This window comes from Emydura macquarii, unplaced genomic scaffold, assembly GCF_026122565.2.
Source record: "Emydura macquarii macquarii isolate MOO-44397 ecotype Brisbane River unplaced genomic scaffold, CSIRO-AGI_Emac_v2 contig_968, whole genome shotgun sequence".
NCBI classification, from domain to species: domain Eukaryota; kingdom Metazoa; phylum Chordata; order Testudines; family Chelidae; genus Emydura; species Emydura macquarii.
In genome coordinates this window covers 9,024,816-9,051,983 of record NW_027131105.1, presented here as the reverse complement: position 1 = coordinate 9,051,983, position 27,168 = coordinate 9,024,816, and the positions used below count along the sequence as shown (strand labels likewise).

The 27,168-nt window shown below is 42.3% G+C and overlaps 1 protein-coding gene across 1 annotated transcript; it reads right to left on the bottom strand.

Annotated features, from left to right (window-relative positions):
• Nucleotides 1-1,531: 1,531 nt before the first annotated feature.
• On the bottom strand, nucleotides 1,532-20,740 carry TMEM40 (transmembrane protein 40). The gene is made up of 13 exons (XM_067544464.1): nucleotides 20,646-20,740; nucleotides 16,636-16,692; nucleotides 15,406-15,545; nucleotides 14,424-14,577; nucleotides 12,594-12,701; nucleotides 10,755-10,856; nucleotides 8,987-9,022; nucleotides 7,177-7,209; nucleotides 5,261-5,323; nucleotides 4,863-4,934; nucleotides 4,700-4,774; nucleotides 3,825-3,887; nucleotides 1,532-3,353 (listed from the first exon to the last, which is right to left on the bottom strand). The coding sequence occupies exons 2-13, from the start codon at nucleotides 16,682-16,684 to the stop codon at nucleotides 3,334-3,336; spliced, it is 915 nt and encodes a 304-aa protein (XP_067400565.1). The 5' UTR covers nucleotides 16,685-16,692; nucleotides 20,646-20,740; the 3' UTR covers nucleotides 1,532-3,333.
• Nucleotides 20,741-27,168: the final 6,428 nt, after the last annotated feature.

Below are 27,168 nucleotides of genomic sequence, written 5' to 3'. Positions count from 1 at the left end.
AGCTGCTAGAAGTTAGCTTACCCCGAGTCCTTTTCCCAGGATTTTCAATCAGTTTGGCTGGGATTCCCCCCTTTCAAAACTTTCAAAACCAACTGAAGCATAACTGGGGTCGTCTGCACCCAGACATAGTTTTAAAAGTTCATAGTCTTGTCCCTAAACAGGGTAACCCCTGCTGTTCCTGTTTTTTTCATGCAGCTCCTACAATCTGTCAGTTACTATTTTGCTCAAACTGTAAATGATTGTCCATTGTGAACCACACACTATTCAGTTTGCACATAAGAAGCCAGAGGGAGATAAGCATCTTTTCCCAAGTATGTGGATTATCTTTTGGTGACCTGCCTTAACGTATAGACCAAGAGAATATAACTAAATACATACACATAACTCCTCACATTTTCCATTCATACATTTTTACAACGATCGTGATGACCAATGTGACACAGGCTTTCGCTGGAGACCTTACGTGACATACTTTGGCAGACTAGAACGTAGCTGCCAGACCTTGTAACCCTGGTATGCTCCAGTGCTTTCTGCCAGTTAGCATCAAGAGGTCCTTGGGTGACATCCCTTAAAAAATTCTGGGATGAGTTTCTGTGCGTCAGTTATGAATAGGTGCAGCACAGAGGTCTCAGCCTGTGGGAAGGTGGGCTGAGGTGCTTTTAAGTTACCTTTGTGACCCTCTGATTCTGAGCTTTTTGAGGAACAGGAGAGGCCTCTAGCATAATTTAGACAGCCCAGGGGACCTGAGTTATGGCAACCTTCTGGGAATATACTGTGGGCCACTGCACTTCCCAGAATCGCTGCAGTGCTGCTGTGGCTCTGCCCCTAACACACCCTCCTCCACCTGGCATGTCCCCTATGCCAGGATTTGGCAGGATGTCCCTGTAAGACAGTCTGATGGCTGTCCTTCAGTGTCTGCCCATTGGAAGGAAGTTCTCCCCCAGACCGAACCAGGGCTTTTAGGGTTCCTTTACATCACGCCATCCATTTTACCCAGCATAAAGGGATTAGAGCAGAAGTGAGGATCTTACTCCCAGTTCTTTGAAAAACATGTTGGTGAAGAGCTAGACTATCCCTCTGCAATATTCAAGGACCCATATACAGGAGCTGTGATAACTTGTCCTTGGGCAGTGTCTCCTGTTATGAACTCCAATTCACCTCACCCTTTCTATGTATAATTCGGATAGCATTAAATGTTAATGTAAACATGACCTCTAAAGAAAGCAGCACCATCCGGTTTTGTCCTCTTTTAGATTGGAGTTTTTATTTCAATCTAGATTTTATTTTGACTTAGACAGGTAACATTAACTTCCGATGCATCAGTAACACTTTTTAATTTTGATAGTTTCTGTATTTGACTCACCCTTGAATTTCTTCATGAAGATTTAGTACTCTGCGTGCTTTTTTTATTATCCTCAGTTTGATAAATGGGAACTTTGATAATATTTTGCTGTTTTTATTTCAGCCTTTATACGTTTTGGTCACTGAAAAAAAATTGTTTGAAAATATATTCAAGTGCAATTTGCCCTGAGTGATGAAGCACAGCACAGTAGATTAGTACTCTGGCAGAACGTTAATTTCAACATATTCAACAAAGAGGGAGGATACACTGTTCCTCTTTTTTTCCCCAGCCCTGCTCAAGACAGCTTATGTAAGTTGAGTCACTACCTTTCAGAACAAGACACATTCTACAGCAGAAGAAATGAAAGACGTTTCTTAGCCTTTGTTATGAGAGCAGGATGAAAATGTTTATAATATTCAATGACAAAAAATGCTGTTCCATACAAGCAGTGAGTGCTACCCTTTGTCTGAACTTGACTTTTGTTTTCAAAGTGAAGTTACGTTATGTATGACAATGGATTGTTCAACAAAGGCTTAGAAACAGTACATATACTCAGTTAGCTGTGAACATTAGCATTTCAATAATGCTGCACTTTATACTCTTAATTTAATACATTAACTCCTCATTTAAGCATAAGCTATATTTCAATGATAATGTGTACATGCAGACCGCCGCATAATTAATGGTATTCCTGAATCAACAAATTGAACTAAATTAAGCTAGAACGGTAAGACTGGTTAAAAATAAATGCTTACAGTTTCTTTTCTCTCTAGTCTGCCGAGCAAGACAGAAAATATGGTTCCTTTGCAATAGGCTGTTTTGGGTTAATATCTTTAGAACTGCCTTTCCCCTCCCCCCCAATTTTTCACTTTTACATGTGCCTACCCACACATTTTTGATGCCTTCATATACTGTAATGTATAATATTTAATTTTTTACTGAAAATGGTACCATCTATATTTTTTGTGATGTGTCTTCAGCACTTTCCAGTTTATAGTTCTACAGATTTGCAAAAACTTCCTAAAAATGGTAGGTGTTGCAAATCTACAATTAATTTTACAAGGGCAAAAAAATTCCTTTTTGAACCAGTCATTTGTTTTTCCTCAAATTGCTGTCACAGGAAGAGAAATGAAATTTACTGTCACTAATGATACACTTCTGCATTTTTCTATGCATTGTGTAACATCTCCCCTGGCTTGCATTGCAAGTCATTCTAGTCTAAGCACAATTTATCAAGGTCTGCCACAATAAATTAATCTAATTCAAAGTGATTGTGCTATTGGTGTTGAGATGTGCAAGCAAGCACCTGGGGGCTTGCCTGGTTCATGGTTTCACAAGGGGTGAAGAGCAGAGTTTGAGTGCCAAGGTTGCCTCTTTGAGGAAAGGCACTAACAAAGTGCTTTGAAAAACAGTGGTGACTAGTCCCCTGCTCTGATAGTATTCCTATAATTCAACGGCTGTATCCAAGATGACTAGTTCCAATCTTCACTGGTGCTAGTGGGGAGATATGGGTAGGTGCAACATGAAATGTAAACCTGGCCTGGAACTTGGGAGGGAGAGAGAACCTCACAAAGGTTTCCAGAGACCTCTTTTTTAAACATCAAAGGCCTGATCTGGAGCTCAATGAAGTCTATTCAAGTCTTTCATTGACTTCAGTGGGCTTTGGATCAGACCCCTAAAGTAGGACCAACACAATTATATGGGTGTGGAAAATAACATGATGTATTAATCCACATAGCTTGGAATGGATTTTGAAACCTAAACCCAGCCTATTTTATTGGCTGCCCTGAGCCACAAAACATGTCAAAAGAAAGGATGGACATGCTGTACAACAGTTTCTATCCCTGCTGGAAAAAAAATAAATTTTATGGTTAATGCTTCAATATTTTATAATAGCCATTAGATTTTATGACTGCACCATAGACCAGCTTTATTAACTTCAGTACAATCAATCCAGAAACCAGGCACATGTTGAACTCTCAATCTTCTGTTCAGTCAACTTTTCTAATACCTACATGATGATACAAGAAAAAACAAAGGACTGTCAGGAGTATTCTGTTCAAATTAACTCCACTGGGTTGACTATTAACCCCCTAAATGCCACATGTCTAGATTTTTCATATTTAGACATTAGCTGGTACTTGTATGAAGACCAAAAACAGGGATTTGACCCAGCTCAGTCACATTTTTCATTGAGCTATATAATTCTCATTCAAACATTACCAAGAAGTAACTAAAGTCCTCTACAGGGAGCAGCCTATTAAGGAAGTTAAAATGCTCTGCCACTCATAATTGAGCGAAATGAATTTCTAAATAAAACAGGCTCAAGGAATGAATGGTAGCCTCCAGTGCAATATGTTAAAAAAAATAGACGTAAGTTATGGAGCTAGTTATTTGGTCCTAACCAAAATGGGATGCTTTAATGTAGTTAGGGAATATATTTACAGAGAATAAGACTAAGCAACATTGTGGTGGTGGTTACCTGTTATTCTGAATCTCTGAAGCAGAGGAATGAAACTCTCAAGGGTACTGCGAATTCGATGCACTATTTAAAAACAAAAATACAAGGGTTGTTCAGGACCAGCTAGAGCTCAACATGGAAGAAGTGAAATAGAAAAGGGCAAGAAGTGAGTGAGGTTTGTCCCCTGCAAATATATAAACTGTTTCAGTTTGACTGTTTAAACTAGGTCCTTCTGCAGTTTCCGTTGCTAATATACTGACTGTGAACAAAGTCACTTGCCACCAAAACAGTTCCACAAATTACCAAGTTTCTTAATATTAAATAAGTAAAAGGAGCTTTCTACTACTCTATGATGTACCAGGAAATCTTAAGTTTCTATTAACTGCACTTCCCTTCCCCTGCCTCCATGAAAACCCTCGAGGATTTTTTTTATTTATTTATTTTTTGTTCACAGTAGCAATATTTCAATGTGTGCTAATTTGGGAGCCATTCCTGCAAGGTGTGCTGACCATCTTCAACTGCCTTTCATCTCAATAGGAGTTGAGGTCGTTCAGCACCTCAAGAATCAAACTCGGAATACTTCCACCTTGCTATATGTTGTAAAGATTGTATTATTTAACCACTGTTGGAGAATGTGAGGTGTCTCTATCTTCAGAGAACTTGTGATTGATAAACAAGGGAAAGAGTCGGCATTTTGTTTCAAATGTCAGAGGCCAATGTGTCGCCAGGAGCAGCATGTAATTCTGAATGTGTGGGAGGATTAGGGATATTTTACATAAACTCAGCCATGAGCATTTTTCTTACATCTGTTTTTTTTAAGTGATCACTTAAAACTCAATTTCTCAAGTACTGATAAAGAGCTGCTTGTTTTCTTAGGTACTGTAAAATACACTTACCGAGACCAAAGTATATTCCAGTGGTTTCTAGGGAAGCAAAGGTGATTAAACCAAAACCAAGAGAAATGGTCCATTCTAAAGAGAATAAAATAAATACAAGTATTTGGTTTTGCTCCGTCTGCCAAAATACAATAATTCACCCTTACTCTACGTCTTGTCTTACCTTTGTAGTGGTAATAGCTAATTAGAAAGGCTCCAATGCCAAAGCAAAGAATGACAAAATGAAAGAACACATCTGAAATGAGAGAGAAAGGAAATTAAATCATCTCTCTAAAATCATGGTCCTTGATCATACATCGTCAGCTACAGCAGTAATAATAAATCATTTCTATTTCCACCGCAGCTGCCTTATGCAGTTGAACTAGACTCAAGTGTGAGGCATGTGCATAACTTTAAGCATGAGTAGCCCCATTAGCTTCAACATGATTAATCACATGCTTAAAGGTTACATGTGCTTAAGACTCCTATTGAACTGAAGCCAAAGACCTTGGGTGAGGTTCTTCTTTGGCCCAAGATTCTCTTGGCTTGGGATCAGCTAAATAAAAGAGAGAAGAATCTTACCATTTTTCCGTATTGTTACCAAACGTCTTCGACATTTCTGAAGGTAAGTATCCTTTTTACATGCTAGAGGAAAGTGACACCAGTGTTAGTGCAACAGTAATTCTTCAATAAGGAAGTTTTGAGGGTTTTTGTTTGTTTTTTGTTTACTTTCAGCATCTGAAATAAATTTTGCTTTGAAAATCATTGAAATATTGATCACAGGAAAGACTTAAAAAAAACTCCAATTGACAAGGTAGTTTAAGTGGAGTGGCGGGCTAAGCTGCTGCCAACACTCCACTTAAGCTACCTTGGCAACTGGACGTCAGGCAGCTTAGTGATTCTTGGCCGATCGCTTCCTGAACTTCCACTCGTAGCTATGCCACTGCTTTGTAATGCTTTCTCCTTAAGAATAAATATGCTTGCCAGGAAAAATTATGCTGTTTATAGCCTCTGAGGAAGGAAGGCAAAGCCTGCTGACCAGTCTGAGTTGCTGGGGAATGCACAATGTAGTCCGGGAGCTGTGCGGCCTGGAAATATCCTGGGCAGGAGGAAGAGAGACATGGCTTTCTGCCTGAGAGAGGTGATAGCTGCAGAGCCAGAAGCCTAAAAGGGGTGCCCATGCTGGATTATGGAGGGGGAATACAGGTGTGGTTGCCCTGATCTGTGACAAAGTGTTTCTATAATAGCCCCAAAATTAAGAGTTATACTTAGGATGGTGAGTCTATTTGGCGAAAATAAAAACCTGACCCATATCTCGAGGCTTAAAAGAAGTTTTGAATATCTAAATAGAAATTTGACTGGGACTGAAAGCAGAATTACCAACATCCACCATGAGATACTGTTCCAGCTAAGGCTGGGCTCAAAGAAATTGGAAAAGGTGGGAAATTTTATCAAATTTCCAGCCAAAGTTTGAAACCAAAGAGAGGACATTTTGTCCTTTCCTACTAACTATTCATTTAACAGGGCCAAAGCAAGCCCCTTGAAATACGCTTTCGGTGGGTGAATCATCATGAGCTATAGCACTGCTATATCTGCTTATGTTCCGCTGAATTTACAATACAAAATTCCATTTTACCCATAGAGTAATACAAATAAGTAATAATAACAGAAATGCTCTGCATAAAACAGCAAATGTGGTTCATGTGGGTTTTCTATGAACCCTGAATTTTACCATGGGTTTGGAGGTCAAATGAACCCATTAAATACAAGCATAATTCAGAATAAACTGCTGACTTTCACCTACTGTAATTTTAGGTCTAAATCGGGGGTTCTCAAACTGGGGGTTGTGACCCCCCGATGGGGTCGTGAGGTGTCACCCTTGCGCAGGCTGGTAAGGGTGGCATGGCATGGGGGAGGGTCATCACAGCCTAAAATATTTCCAGAAGGGGCCCTGGCAAAAATTTGAGAACCCCGGGTCTAAACTATATGACTCCATTGAATTTTGCAGAGAAATTTGGCCCTGGGCTACTTGAAATTTGACTCATGGTTGTTACGTTTTTGGCTCCGTGAAGGTTTTGATTTGAAAAGTTAAGGGTTTGTGTCAAAATCAGGTGAAGTTGTGTATTAAAAATATTTTGCACAGCCTTGGTTTCCACAAGCATTCATGGTATCTGTTCATACTGTGTAGCTCCACTGACTTCAAGCCAGCTTATACCAGCTGAGGATCTGGCCCTGTAACCGTTTGTTTTCTAATGCACCCAAGTCATCCCTGGTATAACTTGACTGAAACCAATGAATACATTGGCACAGACTGTTCTATTATATATTTGTCTCTCCCACAGGTTTTGTTCTCCTAAACTTTAGTCTTTTCTGCAGGGAATAACTAGGCACCATAGGCTGGTGTAGCAATGTTAATTACGGAAATACAATATTCATGAAAGAAAAAGCATGCATACAATAGGGAAAACAGAACTTCTGTTGGTTTGGTTTATATTTACCATCAGCAGCTGTATTTTCTCGTCTTCCAATCTCTGAAAAGCAACAAAATATTAGGACCTAGTTCCTTGTAGTTTAAAAGAAAAATTAATTCATGCCACACCCTTCATTACAACACACATGCATATTTACAACAATTAGAAACAATGTACCTGTTATCAATAACTGGTCGTACAAGAGATTATTCCCCACCATTCAACCCTACGCAGGAACAAATAACAATCCATGTAGTGACTCAAAACAGGAACAAGACATCCACAAAGCACCAGATTGGGCTGTCCAGACCAGAGGGTGCAAAAGAGAGACAGGGTCCCTCCATCATCCCAGAAGCATTTTGGCTATTCACAATTGCTATGATTACTGCTGTCTGTGAGGTAACTGGGTCCTAGCTGATTTAGGGATTTATAATAGATAACCAATCCCCACAATTGCAATTGGAAGCGAGCCCAGCCCAGCATGAAACACAGGTGTTGTGTGTATGCATCGACCTAACTTGCACATGAGGTTGACAGCAGCGTTCAGTACTAGTCAAATATTTCCTGTGGCCCTCAGGCTAGCCCTGCACACAGCAGACTACACTGCAGTAGTCTAGCCTGGAGACAACAAAGGTGTGGGGAACTGTGGTGAGGTCCACAGCAGAGAAAAAAGGTGGCATCTCAAGGCCCACCAAAGATACCATAGAAAAGGCACTGTGGACCTCTGCCCTCACCTCATTCAGGGAGAGTGTTCAGCTGTGCTTGTTCCCTCTTTACTTCCCAGACCTCCTGGGCATCTTTCTCAATCCTGTTAACAATTGTCTAGGGACTTCCTCCCATGGCCACTCCATTCTCTTCCCTCCAAGGCTGCAGCAAGTCCTCCCCACCACCACCACCACCACCACCACCCCTTCCAATTACTGCAGTAGAGGGGAGCAGTTGAGCAGGCATTCTCCCAAAATAGCTAAGTCTCCTCCAGCATTTCTGCCCTCAGAACCTGAGTGCTGACTCATGGGACAGATCTGCCCAGGGAGCGGAAGGGATGAGGTGGAGAACACAAAAGGTTAATCCACTTCAGCCACTTCAATATCCCTAGTGAGGCAGCAGGGTGCGCACAGGCCTTTAGTAATGACGCGACTCCTGCTGCCATGCTGCAGTGCATTGTGCATGGAATTTGGGGGTAGGGTCCAAGGTGCCTCTGCCTAGCAATGCCTCTACCTGGATTTTCATTTGGCTTTTGTCCAGGATCCTCTATCAGCCAAGGATTTGGAATGCATGGATGCTGCAGCATCTGGATTAGATGAGGCCAAGACTGGCTGAGCATCATCACCTTACTGAAAACAAACTCCAAACATCTCACACTCTCACGGCCACATTGAACATGGGTCAAATAACAGGATGGAACTAGGGAAAACGGCACATGTGGGTGTCCTGGGGAACAACGAACAACTGTCCACCATAATCACTAGGTCTCTCCCTAAAAGGAATGAATAGAACCATTGTAAACAAATCCTATCTGCTCCTGGCTGCTCTAACAAATGAATCACTACCACCTGGTCAGCTGTGCCAACGGCAGCTGGAAGATGTAATAAAATCAGCATCCACACCTGATGTCTGTCAGTTACTACAAAGAGACCACCCAAAGCTATCAGCATAGTCTCCACGCTATATCCAGGTCTAAGCCAGACTAATGGAAATCCAAGAACATTGTTTTCAAGCATGTGGCTGGTTTTTTTACATAACTAGGTTGTCAGCCAGCCATTAGAAACCTTTCAGTTACAAAAGTCTGTTTCCATCAATATGCAGTTGCTGAGTGTGGTAATCTGTGTGTATTTACCTGGTTCAGTATAGGGAACAACCTCGCCCGGCATACCTAAAACATTGCAAAAATATACAGTAGATTAATTATCCATCCGACTAGCAAGCATTGAGGGCTCAATTCTGCCTGCAGTCACACCCACCTCACCTCACTGAAATCAGTATACTTGCACAAGTGTGACTAAGGGCAGAATTGAGCCCCTAGTCTTTAAAATGGGCATCTTGGTTGCAGGTTAAGCATCTAAAGGAAAGTAATTTATACGCAACATTACTCAGCAACTGAAAGTAAATAATGTTTAGAGGCTGCTGTAACCTATTCCCTGCACTAGGTACTATTAGACTCCTGTATGACAAACTATCTCATGATGTCAATCTAAACATGCTGCTATTGCATTAGGCCCAAGATACATTTAAAATGGTTAGTTAAATGACAAAAGCTTTAACTTTTTACAGGTCATGGGCCTCTACTATGGGCTGTGGATAGCATGCACATTTCCTGTATCTGGACTGCACTTGCTTTGTGATTTCTTTTAAAGAGAAGGAAAAGTTCTGAGAACAAAAAAACAACGCATTGACTGGCTTCAGTTCTATTCCTGGGGCTGACTATGTACACTGTAAATGCTGCCTGTAGTTTGTTTGAACTCTGTAGATGAATTTCAATAGCTGTCTCTGCCCAACCATTACCCTAGGAATGAACTGAAGTCAACAAAAAGTTGAGATCCATCTGGGAGCTCGCCCATGTTTCTGGAGGGGAAGGACTTTAGAGCTGGTATTGCGCTCCTGGCCCATCTCTAACATTAATGATTAGCTATGCAAACATCTCAGAACGTTAAGAGATGAGCATATGTGCTATGGTTATTAATATTTTATCATCATCTTCCCTTTCTACAGCCACATTCCGGCTGGTGTGTGTGCCTATGCATGTGCTACGAGAAGTGCAGCCTAGCAAAGATCAGAGGGGAAGTATTCTGTCAGCTTCCGGCTCCCCCCAAATCTGCTCTGCACATTCTCCATGAGTGGAGAGGCGGAGGGACTTTCCAAGCCAGGGCCTGCAGCTTAGGCAGTGTAGCCGGTGCAATTTAATGCACAGTTTCCAACGCCGTGTGCAACCACACAGGTTGTTTTGCTTCTATCAGGAACAGAATGATTGAAGAGACTGTGGCTAAACAGAATATGTGCATACAATTAACACGGCTTGTAGAACATTAAGCTATACCTGTCTGGGGGGAAACGAAAGAATGTCAGAAGTGTATCCCCCCCGTTGCATATGGGTGCCACCACTAAACAAATAACACTATTGTTATATCACACCACCTGCAAGTAACTAGGCTTCAGTGTTCTGCGCCTCTGACTCCTCCTGATCAGTATTTGAGTAGAGAAATCGTAACGTTCTCATCAGGCTTAATGATAAATAGTTCAGCAATTGCAGAAAAGATGGCACAAACACTTTATTTGTTTTGGCCATAATATAATAAAGACCGTTTGGCTATGTTTTGAGAGGCCTGAGCCCTTTAAATGCAGTGACCATTATAAACTACCTTTGTTTCACAGCTGTCCTTAGAGAAGTCTGGATAGGAGAAAGATCAGCGGTAATTGCCTGAATACAGCAGGACTGGGCACAGAAAGTTGCAGTAATAGAATCCATGTTTTTTCACACAGCTGTATAAGGAGCCACTTAGCTACTGTATTTTTCTTTTCACCTCTAAAATGCAATTCACTTGGTCCTGGGTGCTAGAAGGTTAATGATAATAGGTGCCCATATGGGAAAAGAACACTTATTTGCATACCACCTTCATCTTGATTGTCATGGTCTTGGTCTTCCTGATTTTGCTTGTGAGACATTGGTTTAACTGTTGCCACAGAGACCTTTTTCTTGCCAGCACTGTTTGCTAATAAGGAAAGAAATTATAGTGAAGTACTATAGCATTAGAAGCTACCTCTGTGTGTTCTTTAAACTACTTTATGAGGTGCTTTAGCATAGGTTTCAGCACACAGCATGAGCCCTATGGAGAGCGCAGGCATATGAGCATTCATTTGGTGAGAAATCCGGGAAACGTCAATGTTGTTATGCACTGAAATGTATCTTTCTGAACGGGATGTGGCTTTTATAAATCATTAAAGCACTCCCCTTACAATACCTTTTTAAGCTGCTAAAACCTCTAACCTCCTTGTGATGGGGTGCTCGCCCCACGCTGGAGTGGAAGGGGTTAATGGAAGCCTTAGGGGCCTGCCACCCTGTCCCAGAAAGGAGCAGGGGAGGTGAGTCCTCCTAGCAACCTAGGGAGGCTGCGCAGGAAGCAGCCGATTGGAGGGAGACTGCACCGAGCAGCCATTCAGGGCCCAGTGAGCTAGTACAAAAGGAGGCCCGGGGCAGAGCAGCAGTGAGCCCAAAGAGTGAGGACTCTGTTCCTAGCAGGTTGCAGCAAGGGTAGCACCTTGGCCAGAGCATTTGCTGTCAGGGACCAGGGGAGCAAAAAGGAGCTCCTGGCTGGCTGCTGGGTCTTGCTGGCTGAATGCCATGAGGAAAGGGCAAAGAAGATGATGGGACTGCAGGGAAGTGGCCCAAGAAATTGAGGGAAGGAAGTTAAGGAGACTCAGTAGGAGGCTGCTATCTGCAGAATTCCTGGGCCAGGATCCTGACTAGTGGGCAGGCCCAGGTTCTCCCCATTCGCCACTGGGGAAGTGGCTGGACTATTGAAAAGTTGAACGCCCCCCGCCCCGAAGTAGGAAACACAGATGGTGAAATGGCTGGAGGGATGAGTCACGAACAGGATGGTGTGGTACTTGGACTGAGGCAGGTCTGCAGGCAGAAAGGACGACAGGAGACGCACCACTAGAGAAGACTCACTGGCTGGCAGAGCTAATCCCCATGATAGCCAGCAGGAGGTGCTGCTCTGGTGAGTAGACCCTGTTACCCTCCTCAAGAGAGAAATCTTTAGTGAGGATTGAATAATGGATGCAGGTTTGTTTTCTCTGTAGAAGGTGTTAGAGGAATAATTTCTCGGCACTGAACTGTCTATGGACAGGAATTTTGCTAGTATTTGTGTCTGTGGGATTCCAAAATGGAAAAAGATACAAATACCTAAATGGCTACCTGGATGCCAGACTTGGCACATGACATCTGTATGGTGTGTATACTTGCTTCCTGCCATTCTCCCTGACCTCAGTGCTGCGTCTCCAACGTACATCCCCCCTCTACCACCATCCCCCTGACTGCAGTGCTGTCTGTCCTCCTCCATTATTCCCTCCTCAGCAGCTTGCCTCTACTCGCTTCCACAACCATGGTGCCAGCTTCCTACCCCCTCCCTTCTCCTCCTTGCCTGCCTGTCTTTCATCATCCCCAGTCCCAGAGATGTCGATCTGCTCCTTCTGTCCATAGTGACTGTCAGTACCCAAACATCACCTCTCCACTAGAGACCGATAGCTACTATTTTGCAGTTAGTGAGTCTAAAGGTGTTGATTTTTTGACATCTCCGTTTTGCATAGTTTCTTGTTATTTCCAAGTTTCACTGAATCTGCATGGAACTGGCACAGGATTCTCTTGTAGCCTTTAATCAGGCTACCAATAATATAATTTTTTTTTAACCATTAAATTGCAAACAAAAGCAAGATGAACTCTCCTGTACCTTGTGGTTGTGTGTCTGCAGACTCCCGAGATGACCTTTCAGCCTCACTTTCTTCTTGTGAAAGTGTGAAACTTTTTTCTAATTCCTTAAGTAGCTTCAATTTTTCATCTGTTAAAATACAGACATAAAATTTCTTTTTTAAAATATTATTTAAGGTTTTCCTACTTTACAGTCATAAATTATTAACAATGGAGCTCCTCCAGGGAAATCAAATCTTATCCTTTTTTTTTTTTTTTTTTGCTTTCTAGTGCACATACAAGTGTTTACATGCTTATTGCCACAATTTTAAAAAAATGTTTAAAATGCTGTTGTGGTGGGAGCCCAAGAGATCTTTGCATGGACTTTACCGTGATTCACACTTCCAACTTCCATGAAAATACACATTGTCCAGAAGCAGTGACAGCTAGAACAAGGGGGCGTGGTTTTACTGGCAGACTTGTTCACCAACTTCTGGACTGCTATTTTCCCATCATAATCTTGATGGCTCATTGCCTCTCTCTAATTCTGCTGTATCATCAGCGTTCTCTTGTAGCCATAAGACTGAGCTTTAAACACTGTGCTTGCTACACTATTCTGGACTCTGAGAATTGGGTTGCAGACATTTGAAAAATATTTCCAGCGAAAATTTTCGAAAGAAGCTGATGGTCTTGGGATCTTCAGGCGCCCGCAGCAGTGAGGGGTTCTTGGCAGTCACTGGTGGATTTTAGGTAATTCTTTATGGGTTTAAATGTAATGCTGCACATAGATCCTGAATAAGGCATATGTATCCTATTATTATTATTTATTTGAGTTACCCTAATGCGTAGGAGATCCCGTCATGGGCCAGGAACCTGTTGGGGCTAGGCACTGTACAACCACAGAACAAAAAGACAGCCTCTGCCCTATGAGTCCCATCCGGTTCTGCAGCGGTATTTGGGGGAGGCCTCTATATAAGGACAAATTTCACCCTTCATGAATGTAGCTTAATAATCAGGACATAATTATTGTGGAACAGCTATTTTGATAAATTTCCAAGTGTAGAAATCAAGCCCTAAGATGAACAGTTTCTCCTCCATGTTCCTAACAGAGGGTGGTGAAATAGGCTCAGCAAAATGCAAAACGATGGGCAATTTGAGTTTTCACTTCTAATTACAGACTTGAACGTGGGCTCAAACATTTTCTCAAAAATAGGCTCTTTTCCCATTCAAATAAGCCTGTTCCAAGCAAAATCAGGCCTTCAGATTCAAAGATCAAAGTTCTAAATTCTGTACATTTTCAATTTAAAATGAGCCATGTTATCAACTTTCCCAGGGAAATGAGATGAGGAACACAGAATCACCTGCCACAAAATAATATTTCCACCAGATCAGCGCAGCTGTCTGCCCATATGGCAGCTCAGTCACTGTTGGTTCCATCAGTAGGTCAGCCACAGTTCTACATGAGAATTATTTTTTTGCTATGGTTAGTCTAATCAGAAGGTAGGGAAATTGTGTGTCTGATGGTGTAACTCCTTTGACTTTACCACCAGGTGAGCATCTCTACTCTAAATGATCAATGCCTTTTTCCAGAGAATCCCTGCAAACTAGAACAAATACTGTCTCCATCTGTCTAAATAGCTTCTATCTATCTGGCTCCCATTATCATCATTATATCTGAGCAATATGCCTTTCTAGGTGCTTTCTCTATTCACTTTACTGTAATTCACTTCTATTCACTTCCCAGCATATTTCAGAATTTTGAAGTAAAACTAAAGCCCTAGTCCGGCTATAGTCCTTTTTACCAAAACAGTTATTACTCCTTATCTAAATGCTTGATTTGGGCTGGAAAGATGTGCAGCTAATTAATACTCACCATTTTTCTTGGAGCTGGGCAACTGTTTATAGCCAGAGAGATCATTCACCTTTAGTAGCAGGTAAAGCACAACCATTGCATTAACTCCTTTTTTTCCTATGGTCTTCAAGAAGGCTTCACGTTCATCAGATGAGTTATTGCCTCTGGTAAGGAGCTGAAAGAAGGTAAGTACACACTATAAGTACACTATAGTGTGACCAGACATCCCGATATTAGGGGCTTTATCTTATATAGGCACCTAGTACCACCATCCTCCCCCCGTCCCAAATTTTCACACTTGCTATCTGGTCACCCATAGTGCACATCAAACAGACCTACTAATAAAACCAAGCACTTATCGTTGAAGGGCTTTATAAGCATCACACAATGCACCTGAGAAAGGCACAATAATACCCTTGCTTTACAGAAGGGGAAATGTGGTCTGTCCAAGATCAAGGTTGGGATTAAAACTCAGATGTTCTTGGCGTCCAGTCTAGTGCTCAGACCCACAGACCATTCTTCTTTCACTGAACTATCAAACAAGAAATCACTGTGGCATGGTGCAATGGTATTAAACTTTTCATCCTACTCTGTGACTGAGTCCCAGGACTGAAGAAATATTGTACAATGTTCTTGAATGGACGTGGGATCATTTGAATACTTGCAACTCTACCTTATAACTTCACCATTGGTGTCCCCCTTATTGAAAAAAAGCAAGTGAAGAGATACGGAGGAATACTTGGGAAGCTAACATTTTTTTAAAGTTAATTTCTTCACATCAGCAGAATAAAAGTAAATCAAAACTTTGGGCCTGATTCTCTTTAACATTAATGCCCCTTTATGCGGCTATGGCAAGCCTAAAGGAGCTGTAGCATAAATGAGGATCAGGCCCTATATTTTATCCTCCCAAAGTACAGTTGACAAGCAAAACAATGCAGTCAATAAGGAAATACTTAATATTTTACAGAGAACAAAAGAAAATGAGGTTTCCTTAGTAACTTACGTTATGTGTTTCTTCAGTGCTCAGGATGGCTGGGTTAATGGTGGCTAAATATTTTATTAATAATTCCCAAAAGGGCTGGTTCATTTTCTCAGATGTTTTCAGGTAATCAGCATCAGCAGCAAAAGCTTTCTGAAAAACGTCTGGGAAAAACATATGTATACAATTCAAGAAGGTACATACAGGACAGTCTTTCGGTGAGGAGTTACTTTTGTGCTCTTACATAGCTCTGGTAATGGACATGGGCCCCTGTACCATGTTTGCCTTCTAGGGAAAGGAGTAGCACATTATCAAATGGTATGAAAACAGCCACAGCATAAAGAAATGCCCGGTCTGCCAGTACTCAACAAGAGAATCTCATAAATTGATAACATAGTCTTGATATCTTTGCAATGCTGTTGTTTCATTGGAGGAAGAAGGGGAAATATTTTTACTATTAAGGGCTGTGGCAGAAGCAGAGTGGGTACCAAGAGGTATTGGTGTGAATCTGCTAACCAGGGAGTATTGTCTGACTGCATCACTCGATTTAGAGGGTAGGAGGGGTTGAGCTGGGAATGGTAAGGGAGCAAAGCCTGATTAAAGCTAGGCTCTGACTGTTGAGCTGAATTTATGGCACATTTAGTAGGTGTGATTCTGATTTCTGGATCCTGAACCCTCAAATGTAAAAAGGCCCCTGCCTCTCTGTAAGGGAGAACAGCTACTAGTAGGGGATCCCAGAGGGAGGCTCTTGCAGGATGATAACAATATGCTCTTGATTGCTGTCATGGGGATTTAATGTTTATTCTTTCATTGTTGTACTCTTCCTTTAATTTCTTTGTAAGCTGGCAAACATAACGAGTGAGTTCATGGGCTGTGCCTCTTGGCAGCGCCACACAGACAGCACAGCCTGCTGGGATGGAGGGCAGAGGTGGTCTTAAGCCCCCTTTGTGTTCTGGGGAGTCTGGGCTGACTGGGGCCAAATCCACCCCAGGATAATTTAGGTGACTCAGGGGGCTGTGTGTGAGGAGCTCCATGTCCCAGAGCTACCCAGAGTGTCTGTAGCATTGTCACAGCATGACTCCTACATGAGGGCTTGCGAGTGGCTCCATGCCTGTGGAATGCCGGGTGTGTGACAGAGGAATCCTGCCCCAGCCAGCTAAGGGGCTTTTACAGACTATATATGCTTCTGCTGGGACAAAGGTGGCATAAGCGTGCACAGGCCTTGTTTGGCCTCCATGTTTCCCTTTCCATTACCTTGTTGCTTTTTGGTGAGAACTGGAAGTGAGACGGTAAAGTTGTCCATTGCTGCGTCTGTAAAAACAGAATTTTAAAATAAGCTATGTGCTTTGCTTCCATGTGGACACTGTATATCTTTACAGCACTTCACATTTTGAAATCACCCATAAATTGCAATGAAAGTACCACAGCTTGGTTCATTTCAAATGCTAGGATCCGTTCCTGCAGCCATCATTTAGGCAAAAATCCCTTTGAGTCAATGGGAGTTTCATATGAGTGAGGCTGGCAAGATTATGCCAGGGGTATTATGAAAGAACTTTTGTTTTGTCATCCTGAGTAAAAATATAGGAATTCCTGATTCAATCATATCATTTTTTGTTATTGTAAAAATATTTAATTAACTATTTGCCCTAGATGTGAGTAACTTAGTGGTAATTCCTCACTCATTAAAGAGAGTGATTTATCTTCACTTGAGAGCCATCCTTCCTTAAACTAGAAATAATCAGATCAGAGAGGATATGGGAAATGCTGTTAGTATATTCAGGAAGTTAATGCCATGGAGGTGAACTAAAATGATTTAAGTATTGAAATAAAACAGATCTTTAATTTGACAGATGTTTTTCTCAGGATCAGAGTTCTATGTCTTTTCCTAGATGAATGAACAAGGTACTGTGAGTTGTGAAGGCTTGAGTTTGAAGCCCTGCTTGGCCATTTATTCACCATGCGGCCTTCAGCAAGTCACTTAACTGCTTTAATCTCTTTAAGAGACTAAACCTAAAATAATATTTACTTACCTCCCAGGGGTGCTGTGTGTGATTTAATTAGTTAGTGACTGTAGAGTGCTTTCAAATTATTATTCCAATTAATGATACTATGAGTTTCCATAGAAGCATAGGAATTGCAAGAAATGCAGTTCTGCTCTGTTTAAGGGTAGAACTTCCTGGGCAGGTGAAATACAGAAACCTGAACTCGGGGCTACAATGGTGGATACTGTTCAGTTCACCTTGGGTCACATTGCAACAGCAATGTTTAATTAGAATGTCCCACTGATTTCAGCAATGCCCCATTCATTATAGACGGGACGGGTAGCCTGACACAACCCACACAAGACCCAGTTTTCGGTTGCTCATAGCTTTGCCAAACTGAAATTTTCCATGCCAGGTGTCTGCTGCCTATTGAATTTTTCTGGAAAATTGCAGGCAAAACAAGTCAGCCATTTCTGAGAACAAGGGGAAAATATATAGCTTTGTCCATGTTAAAAATATTCTGGCAACCTTTTCTTTTGAACAGCTCTATTACTCCCGTGATTTGGAGCAGGGACTTGAAACTTGGCAGGAGGGTGACCTTTGTGTCAGGGATGGGCCTTTCACTGTGAGATGCTATCCAGATTCGGCCAAGTTAGGAACCTTTGAAAAATTACAGTTTGCACATGCTCAATAGAGACATTAGAGTTTAGCAGCTAAAATCTCCAATGATTCCATCCACATGGAGCATGCTCGAGCCTCTCACAGCTCCAGGTAGTGACCAGACTATCCTCACACAGCGACTGAGCGTGCTCCAGCCCAAGGCTACAGGGGTATAGCTGGACTTTTCCTGTAATGGCTACTCTGGACCAGATGGGGCTGGGCACTGGAACTGAGAGCAGGATGTCTGTCTCTTTTGTGCTCTCAGTGAATACCCTACCAGGAGCATGGAGGAGGAAGCAGTCTGATTCGAATGCAGAGGGGACAAGAGCTGGACCCAGGGAAGGGACAGGAATAGAATGCAACAAGGAGTCTGGTGAGACTGGGAATGCAAGGGGGAGAGAAACTGGGACTGGCTGGGCAAGAAGTCTGCAACTGGAAGCTGGGGGCGGGGGGGGAAGGAAACGATGCAGGGGTCTTATGGAAAAAATATTGTGTGATCAAGTCATTAAAGACTGTGTATACACACACAAGGGGGCAGCATTAATGTTGCACAGACAGCCTTAATTCTGGTAATTCCTAACTTCTGAGTGCTTGACTTAGCAATTTAATGTTACTGTGATATAGTTCTTTGTGTGCAATAGTCACTTAGATTAGAAAAGAACTAAATACTTACACATGAAACTATTAATACTTGAATTAAAATAATTTTCAACTACAGTGGGCCTGATTCCAACTCACAGTAGTGTAAACCAGGGGCAAATGGATTAAACCTAGTCAGAGGAGAATCAGGACTGATGAAACAAAATTTTTAACATTCTGGGTGGAACATTTTCCACTTAAAATAATGGCATTTTTATTCTGAAATATGTATAATTCAGAGTATTGAATTCTGTCAACAGCATTGCAATACTAAGTGAGAAAGGAATAAAATTACTTGAAATAAATTTATTCCCGTTTTTGAGTGTTTAACACCGCAAACAGTTAATTCAATGAATGTTGTTTTCTTAAAAACATCACAAGCAGGGATCTTTCCTACAGGTTTCAGCCTGAAGTGAAATTTTGGGGTGGAGTGGGGAGGAGTTTAGTGAGTATGCTCTGTGCTGTTTCATGCCACTCCAGTGATGCAAATCAGCTCTTACTCATGGTTTTTTGCTACAGCATCATAAAAGAGGCCCAGGGGAGCCACCGTGCATCAGTAAATCTGACTCACAGATACAGATGGAACAACAAATACAACATTAAAAACAGATGTGACAGTGTCAACCTCATGAGCCATCAGAACTGATTTACCTTAAAACTTTACTCATTTATCTGCCTTATTGAGCAAATGCCTACATCGTGTCTAATAGGCTGGGTACATTAGGCAAAATACACTTCTGGAGCCACTCCCTCTTCCAGGTATATTACATTCCTTAGGATTTAATTAGAATATTGGAGCTTGAAAAGAACACTGCTCTGTGCTACTGGCACTACCTATTCTTCCGCAAAGGACTGGAAAGAGGAGTAAATATACTGTGGGTTCCCCAGCTGTGTCCATGACAAGGCTTAATCAATCCCTGTGCTTTAAGGCTGGGATTTTCAAAGGAGCTGAAAGGACTTAGTCACTCTGAACTCCCATTCAATTTCAGTGGGATTTGGGCAGCGAAGTCCCCTGGGGTTCCTTTGGAAATAATAGCCTAAACAAATAAATAATAATAACGTATTATTATTATTTTTATTTATTGTATTATTATTCCTTAGAAAAGTACATTCTCTATAACTGTAAATCTCTGAAAACAATTTTAGTAGATTATACACAGTAACGACAAGATGATGATAATATGTTGGCATTTCATGTGTGACATTAGTTCTGGGTGGGATAATGAGACGTGCATAATAAGCCTGATCTCATTTACCCTGGTTGTAAATCAGAACTTAATGCCTCTGAAGTCTTTTTAGAATTATTCTAGAGTAAAACTTGTGAGATCACTTGTGAGGCCTTTCTGATGCCTTTTTGGTCTGTGCTAAAAAATTATGTAAACAGCTGCCAGAGGAAGCCATTTGCAGTTCACCACAAGTTTCATTGATCCTACAAAAGCAAAGGACTATATTTTCTGTTCTTGAGTGCCATCTATTGGCACCTTCTCTATTAACTCTCCATTTTCACATGCAAAGATACAGAGCGCTCCTTTAGCAATATACATTTTTGTATCTATTTCCTTTGTTGTATTTGTCTGTACTGTTTGTTTTAAAAAATCTACAGTCAAAAGTTTTTTTTTAACTTAAGTAGATTTAATGCAACCCAAGAGAGCTCACATTTACAACTTGAGAAAAGTTAAGGCAAAGAACTAGTCTCACTTATATAAAACATTGTCTCTTCACTACAACAATAAATAATTCTTTAAAAAAACCTGTCAGAGGGCTGCAGACAATAAGACAGTAAGAACCAACTTTTTAGGTATTGGGCTTTAAGACCCAGTCCATTTAACATTGTCCATTAAACCACAAAGATTGCTGCTATGTCAATTCAATTCCCAGAGGAAAATAAATAACCACATAGTTTCTATATCAGTTAGAGAAACAGCCCATTACAATCTAAGAAATGACCACAATCAAAAACCCTGTGATGTAACTATGTTTTACCTGCTCTTCTGCCGGCACTGTTGCTTCAAAGGTGAACTGTCCTGTCTGAAAGGCAGAGAAGGATGTGTGAGGTAAGTGGGCACAGAGCCTAGGCCTGCCAGAATGATAATGACTAGATGTCTGAGTGTGTTAATCACGTGTCCTGGGTTGGTTGGTGCATGAAGGGGCTGTGAAGTCACAGTCTCGATGGCAATTACTTGTGGTGCAGCTCCCTTAGGTTGCCTGACTCACAGAAGCAGGAATGGTTTCATTTCCTCCTCCAGGCTGTGAGCTTCTTCCATTAAAGTTTTACCCCAAACACCACGTAGTGAGACTGGCACTTTAATTTCCACCACCTCCTGGAGTCTCCTGATTTCAAGGAAAGTAGGCGGTGGAGCTGTAGGATCCTGAATCAGCTAGGCACAAATGCAAACCAACTTGCCTGATAAGTCTGGGGTTGGGCAGAGGAGGAGCAGCAGCAGGAGATTCAGTTTTCAGATTGCCTCATAAAGAGCAGAGAGGAAATAACATCTAAACTAATTCCGCTTTTGTTTTGCAAGTTCAGTAAGTTACATGGGGATTTTCTTCTTTGTGGGGGAAGGAGGAGGGAGGAAGTCACATGCTGCTGTGGCTTCCCTGCAGTTGTTACCTGCGATAGCTAGATGAAAACTATTTCAGGTATGTCTACCTGTTCTGCAATCACGCCTCTGACTGTAGTGTAGACATACCCAGAGATTATTTTCCCATGTGCGGAAGTCACCCCAAAGGGGATATTGTATTGAAGAGATGAGGCTATTGCCTCGCTGCATCATCCCCTGCAGCTGGCCAGATGTGCTGGGAAGAATGAGCTGCACCATCTTAAAAAAAATAGTGCATCCTGTGCATTTGCTCTGTATGTCCAGGTAGCTGAAAGATTTCTCACAATCAAGAGGTGAAATCACTCCCAGAACTGCCATGGGGCAAGACAGCTCCACACCCCTGTGACGCTGGCTGGATTAGGGGGACCATTTATGATATTATTTAATATCAATATGTCAAAATTACAATAATTCATATGGGATAGGCCAGGTCAGGTACCATTAGAAAGGTTATAATTTGCTAAGTATGATGATATTGTTTATGTTCATGTGTCATATTTGTCTTGGAAATTATGTATATGTTTGATGTAGCTGTATTTCAACTTGTGCTGTGTTTCTGAGCGACACCCCAGACAAGATGGCTGCAGCACTAGCCTGCTTAATGGCCCATTAAGGAAACTCACAGCCTGGTACAATGGGACCAGGGGGAGAAGCTAGGGATACACCTGATGAGTCACCAGGATTTACTCATGTGACTCTGGACACCATCTTATTTCTGTAAATTTTCACAAGCAGCATGGCAAAGGCAACTGCACCACATCCATTTTGTCTTCAGTCTTCAAAGTCAGTCTTCCCCTATCTCCGGATCAACTCATCTACAAGCTGTGAATCAAAGGACTGAGACCCATCCAGGTACTGGATGTACACCAGAGGGGCTATACAAGTCTGCAAAGGCCACAATTCTACTGGAAACCTGACATATATAGACTTTCCAATCATTTGTATGTATGTGATTGCATTAATCATTTAACATTTCTCTTATAGTATGTTTCTGTCCCTTTAGTAATAAACCTTTAGTTTTAGTTACTAAAGGATTGGGTCTTACCCAAAATACCATACTGCCAGCCAAATGACATTGGTCTGGTAACGTGGCTGACCCTTTGGGGTCAGGAGAACCTTATTGGTAAAGAGCATAGAGTTTTAAATAACTTATCTCGTTACTGGACCTAGTGGCTGACTGGGAGCCAGAGACTGAAATGCAGTAAAGGGGGCTGTGTATATTTTTGTTTTAGCTTCTTGATAACCAGTGTGGGGAATCAGAAGCATTGTTTGTGGCTGGTTGGGAAGTCTGACTTCAGAGCCACCCACCAGTGCTGGGAGAATCTGCTCTCCTTTTGCAGCCTGCCCTGACCTTGGCATGTTCAGGTGGTCTACTCTAAGCACAGACAGGTCACAACCCCAACATTCTATGTGCAACATCTTGTAAATTACACAATCTGGCCCTAAATGCCGAAAAGAATTTGGGCTCTTTCCAGAAAGAAGCTTAGCATATTAAGTAAATCAGATTTTGCTGATTAGAAAGTAAGAAAACAGACATTGATCTATCAGTCCAGTGTGCTGCACAGCATTGTATAATAGCAGACCTAATCATTACTCAAAGAGTTATTCAGGGCGAGATTCTCTCCCTTGTTCTAGCCCAATCTCCCCTGGTGTGGATTGCCCCAGTGTGGGAGCGTCCCCAGCAAGAGTAGAGCTGACTTAGCCACCTCCAACACCACCTTAGCCACACAGTCCTGGTGCAAAGTGTGGGAAGCTTGTGCTGAGGACACTGGTTATTCACGGCTAGCAGACAGTCTTTTGGGGCTATTGCTAGCTGCCACCAGGGCAATCTAATCTATGCTGGGGCCAGGTAGAGAATATGGGAATCGTAACTACTCCCTGAAAGCCCCTAGCTCTGTTGTGCCAGGAGGATTTCAGCCTCAGCAAAGAAGTAGGGCATCGAACTCAGTTTAGACACAGAAAACATTTTAATATAAATTCACTTTTACCCAAAAGGCCTCGGAGTCATTTTAGCAACTATAAACGGTTACATCAAATTTCTCTCTGCACTGTACCTCAGATTTCAAACCATGCTTTCACTCATGGTAGAAGCTTTCTGGGTTTCTTAGCTGGGAGTTAGATTTTATTAAATTAGGTGAGGTTTCCCAGCATCTGAGTATGTGGGTGCAAATCCTCAGTGTGTTTTAAAATGAAGTGTCCACACTCCAGCTGCTTTGTATTACTGGAGCAGCACAAAGCAGCCAGAGCAGAACAGTGACTCTGGCCTGTAGTCTCTTGTTAGCTATTAAGATGGTGTGGTAAGTAGCTTGAGGGCTCAGTTTCTCTGTTCCTCTTCTCCCTCTCACTTTAATTCAAGCCTTTTTCAATAAGCCTGGTGACTGGCACTATTTCTTCTTCTCCCTCCAGTTCTGGTCATCAGGATTCAAGATGGATTCTCCAGAAATTAAAAGATCATTGTAGTCCTTGTGTTCAAATAGCACTCCCTCAGATGCTCTAGTAGGAAGCTCTCTATGTCTTACTAACCGACCAGGTTAAGTCATCTCATCCTTAGCTATAGAGTTCTCATTTTAGGAGGAAAGTCTGCTGTTCCCCCACCTTGGCATCACACACTCAGGCCTGATTGTCTTTGCTAAAAAGGATGTGTTTTTTACCCTACGGTAACTAACATGCATGAGGTATTCCAAGTTGAAGACAAGTCATTTTAGTTTTATCATGAGGTAAACTTGCAGAGGTCAAGGCTGACCTCCTTGAATTTACCTCACAGTAAAACTAAAGTTCCTTGTCTTCACTGTGTTTTTACCTCCAGGAAAACTCTCACACATTAGTTATCCTGAGATAAAAAACACAATTTTTGTTAGTAGTGAAGATGCTCATGCTGACATTGGCTTGCTAGCAGCTATCTGGTGTGAGGTAGTGACTGCTGAGGAAGCTGGTCTTATAGATTAAGATCAGAAGGGACCAATATGATCATCTAGTCTGACCTCCTGCACAACACAGGCCAAAGAACCTCACCCAGCCACTCCTGTAACAGACCCCTGACTTATGACTGCGTTATTAAAGTCCTCAAATCATGGTTTAAAGACTTTAAGGTACAGAGAATCCACCAGCAAGTGAGCCGTGCCCCATGCTGCAGAGGAAGGCGAAAAACCCCCAGAGCCTTTGCCAATCTACTCTGGGGGAAAATTCCTTCCCAACCCCAAATATGGAGATCAGTTAAACCCTGAGCATGTGGACAAGTTGTTCCTTGGCTGTCCAGCCTGCTATTGATGAGACTGACACCATCTGTCTCTTGTCCTGTAGGTTCTATGCTTCTCTGTCTGTTATTAATTCCCTTTTTTATCATCCTAGCTGCCTGGATATCCTTTGAAATTTGAGGTATTTCCTCAGTGCTCTGTTTATTAGTGAGGATTTATTTATCTATATTGTGGGGTTTTACTGCTCTCTGTTTTAGCAGAGACAAAGGACATTGTCTCCTTGAATCCCATACTGAAGAGCATAGCATTGAATTTATGGGCCCTCCGTTCACTGTGTTTTTCCTATATCTGCAGTAGGATCACAGGTGGTCTGTTATGATTCTTTCTTATTCACGTCTGCTTGCCTGCCAGGCTGTAGAGTAGATGTAGGGCTGCTCCGTGCAGGTTACTCTAACCCCACAGCTGAAGTAGCTTTGGCAGAACCTTGTACATCTCACACCTATTCCATCCATCTCCTATGCATGCAGCTGCCTGAGCATTAATATTAAGCTACAGCAACCTCTGTTTTTCTGTTCCAGGTCAGCTGTTCTTACAAATTAGCACAGGAAGGATTCTCAACAGAATAGATGTAAAGAGGATACAGTAGGTACTAAGGGCTTGTCCACATGGGGAAGCTATTGTAAAATAATAAAGGGGTGAATTTAAAGGGCATTAGCGCCCTGTGTGGACACTTTTATTCCACACTTAAAATGTCTTTGCACAATTTAGCTTAATCCATTTCCAAAGTGAAAATTACAGAATAGCTATTTCACAATAGTTATATCAGGCTATTTCCTGGTGTAGACGAGCCCTCCGTGGACAGGGAGTAGTAGGTTTCAAGATAAGGGACAGCATATGGAATAAGGCAAAGGCACATCATACATGTTCATACTGGCCAACTACAGCTGTGACTGTCCAGATCTGGAATCAACTCAGAATCCAAACTTTCTCCAAAACCTAGGGTGTTCTGGGTCCACGCTCTGGTTCAGCCCACTGGAGAGAGTTATACTGTTGGGGAAGAGAAAAGTCTGGATCTGATACTCTGCTGTGGGCCTGTCTCTAAGTCAGTGGTTCTCAACCCACATCCCAGTCACCACAGTGCTGCAGCCTGTGTGACATTCTCAGGGCCATACAGGTAGCATATATATATTGTGTGGATGCAACCCATGTAACAGAGAGCTGCATATGTGGCCCGCAATGGTAAATAGATTGAGAACCACTGCTCTGAGTGATGCATTGTTACATGGTATAGATAGAACATGCTCAGGGGTGATGTGGACTGAAGACTCACAAAGCAACCATTTCCATTTGGCTTCCCTGAACAAAAGCTCACAGCCAGAGCCAGTGCTGAGATGCCAAGTGCTGAGGGAGGTGAAAGGAGACGCGTGACAGGAGGAATTCTCCTCTCTGCCAGGCTGTAGAATAACTGTAGAGCTGCTCCATGCAGGCCACTTTAACCCCATGTCTGAAATAGCTTCAGCCGGCCCTTTTCTGCCCCTCACCCATTCCATCCATCTCCTGGCTTGCTCAGGATCTACCACTACCTTTTCCTTGCATATTGCTATGCAAGAAGCTCCCTGTGAACTGCACTCTGCACCACAGAAGGTGTTTGCCGCTGTTCTCCAGCCCCTTGGCTACCAGCCCCTGCACTGGCTCGTTCCACAACCTCAGAAGCTGGGACTAGATTTGCCCCAGTGCTTAACTTTTATTAAATAAAGAAAAGTTTCCCAAGGATAGATAGAAAGGATCAGCACCAGTTTCCAGGAGCTTCTGTCGCTGAACTTCCCACCACAGCTGTCCCCAATATAATTATTTAAACACAGATGCAAGTTGGAACATTAATTCCAACAGGGCACCACCTTCCTCTGTACCCAGGCACTTCTAGCCTACAGAAGCACAGCATCTCCCACGAACTCCACCTTCACCCAGGGGCCTGAGCTGAGGTAATTAACCCTTTAGTTATTGGGCTAAAGTGTAATACTGTGTCTAGCAGCTCTGCTTCAGTGGGAATCTCATTATGAACCTGGGTTTGGATTCTGCTCTTTCAAATGTGTGTCCTGTTTTTGGCCCAGCCAAGTGACGCCCTATTTTCCATTCATGGGCATTTTTCTGTCTGTCTGTCTAATGTGATCACTTGAAAACCTCATGTGACCGGTTCCAAATTCCAGGGACTATTCTAGGCATCAGTGGTTGATTTTTGGTAAAAACCAGAAAAGCCTGATTTCCATTAAAATCACCATTTGGTCACTTAGGCTATAAGGGTGAGGCAGTGATTTTGGGATTAGAGTTAGCGGTCACCTCACTCTACTCTGGCCAGTCCTCCCATCGACCCCCTCTTATGCCCACTCTAGCCAGGCTTCACTAAAATCAATAGGAGTCTGGCCAGTGGGGGTGGGGACAAGGGGCCTATACATAGGGCATGAAGCTCAGCCTACATAAGTAACGGCAGGTTGAAAAGAATTAAGTAGAGATGCATGGAATAGATGCTGTATATCTATCTAATATATGCAGCCTGGTAGTTCCTAGCTATTCATTAAGCATTAGAACTCGTTAGTTTATCTGCTGCTGTAGCTGCCTGAGGAGAGGGTGTGCAGTGCAGGTACTATCCTTTGCTGTTGCTGTTCATGCAGTTACGCTTCTCACTTCAGAGCAGGTCAGACACCAGGAGAGAGA

Coding starts and splice junctions, on each gene's coding strand:
- TMEM40 (XM_067544464.1), bottom strand. CDS start 16,684: ATGGACAACTTTACCGTCTCACTTCCAGTTCTCACCAAAAAGCAACAA. Junction 4,775..4,862: donor TAGCTATTACCACTACAAAG/GTAAGACAAGAC, acceptor TATTCTCTTTAG/AATGGACCATTTCTCTTGGT. Junction 3,888..4,699: donor TGGAATATACTTTGGTCTCG/GTAAGTGTATTT, acceptor GTTTTTAAATAG/TGCATCGAATTCGCAGTACC.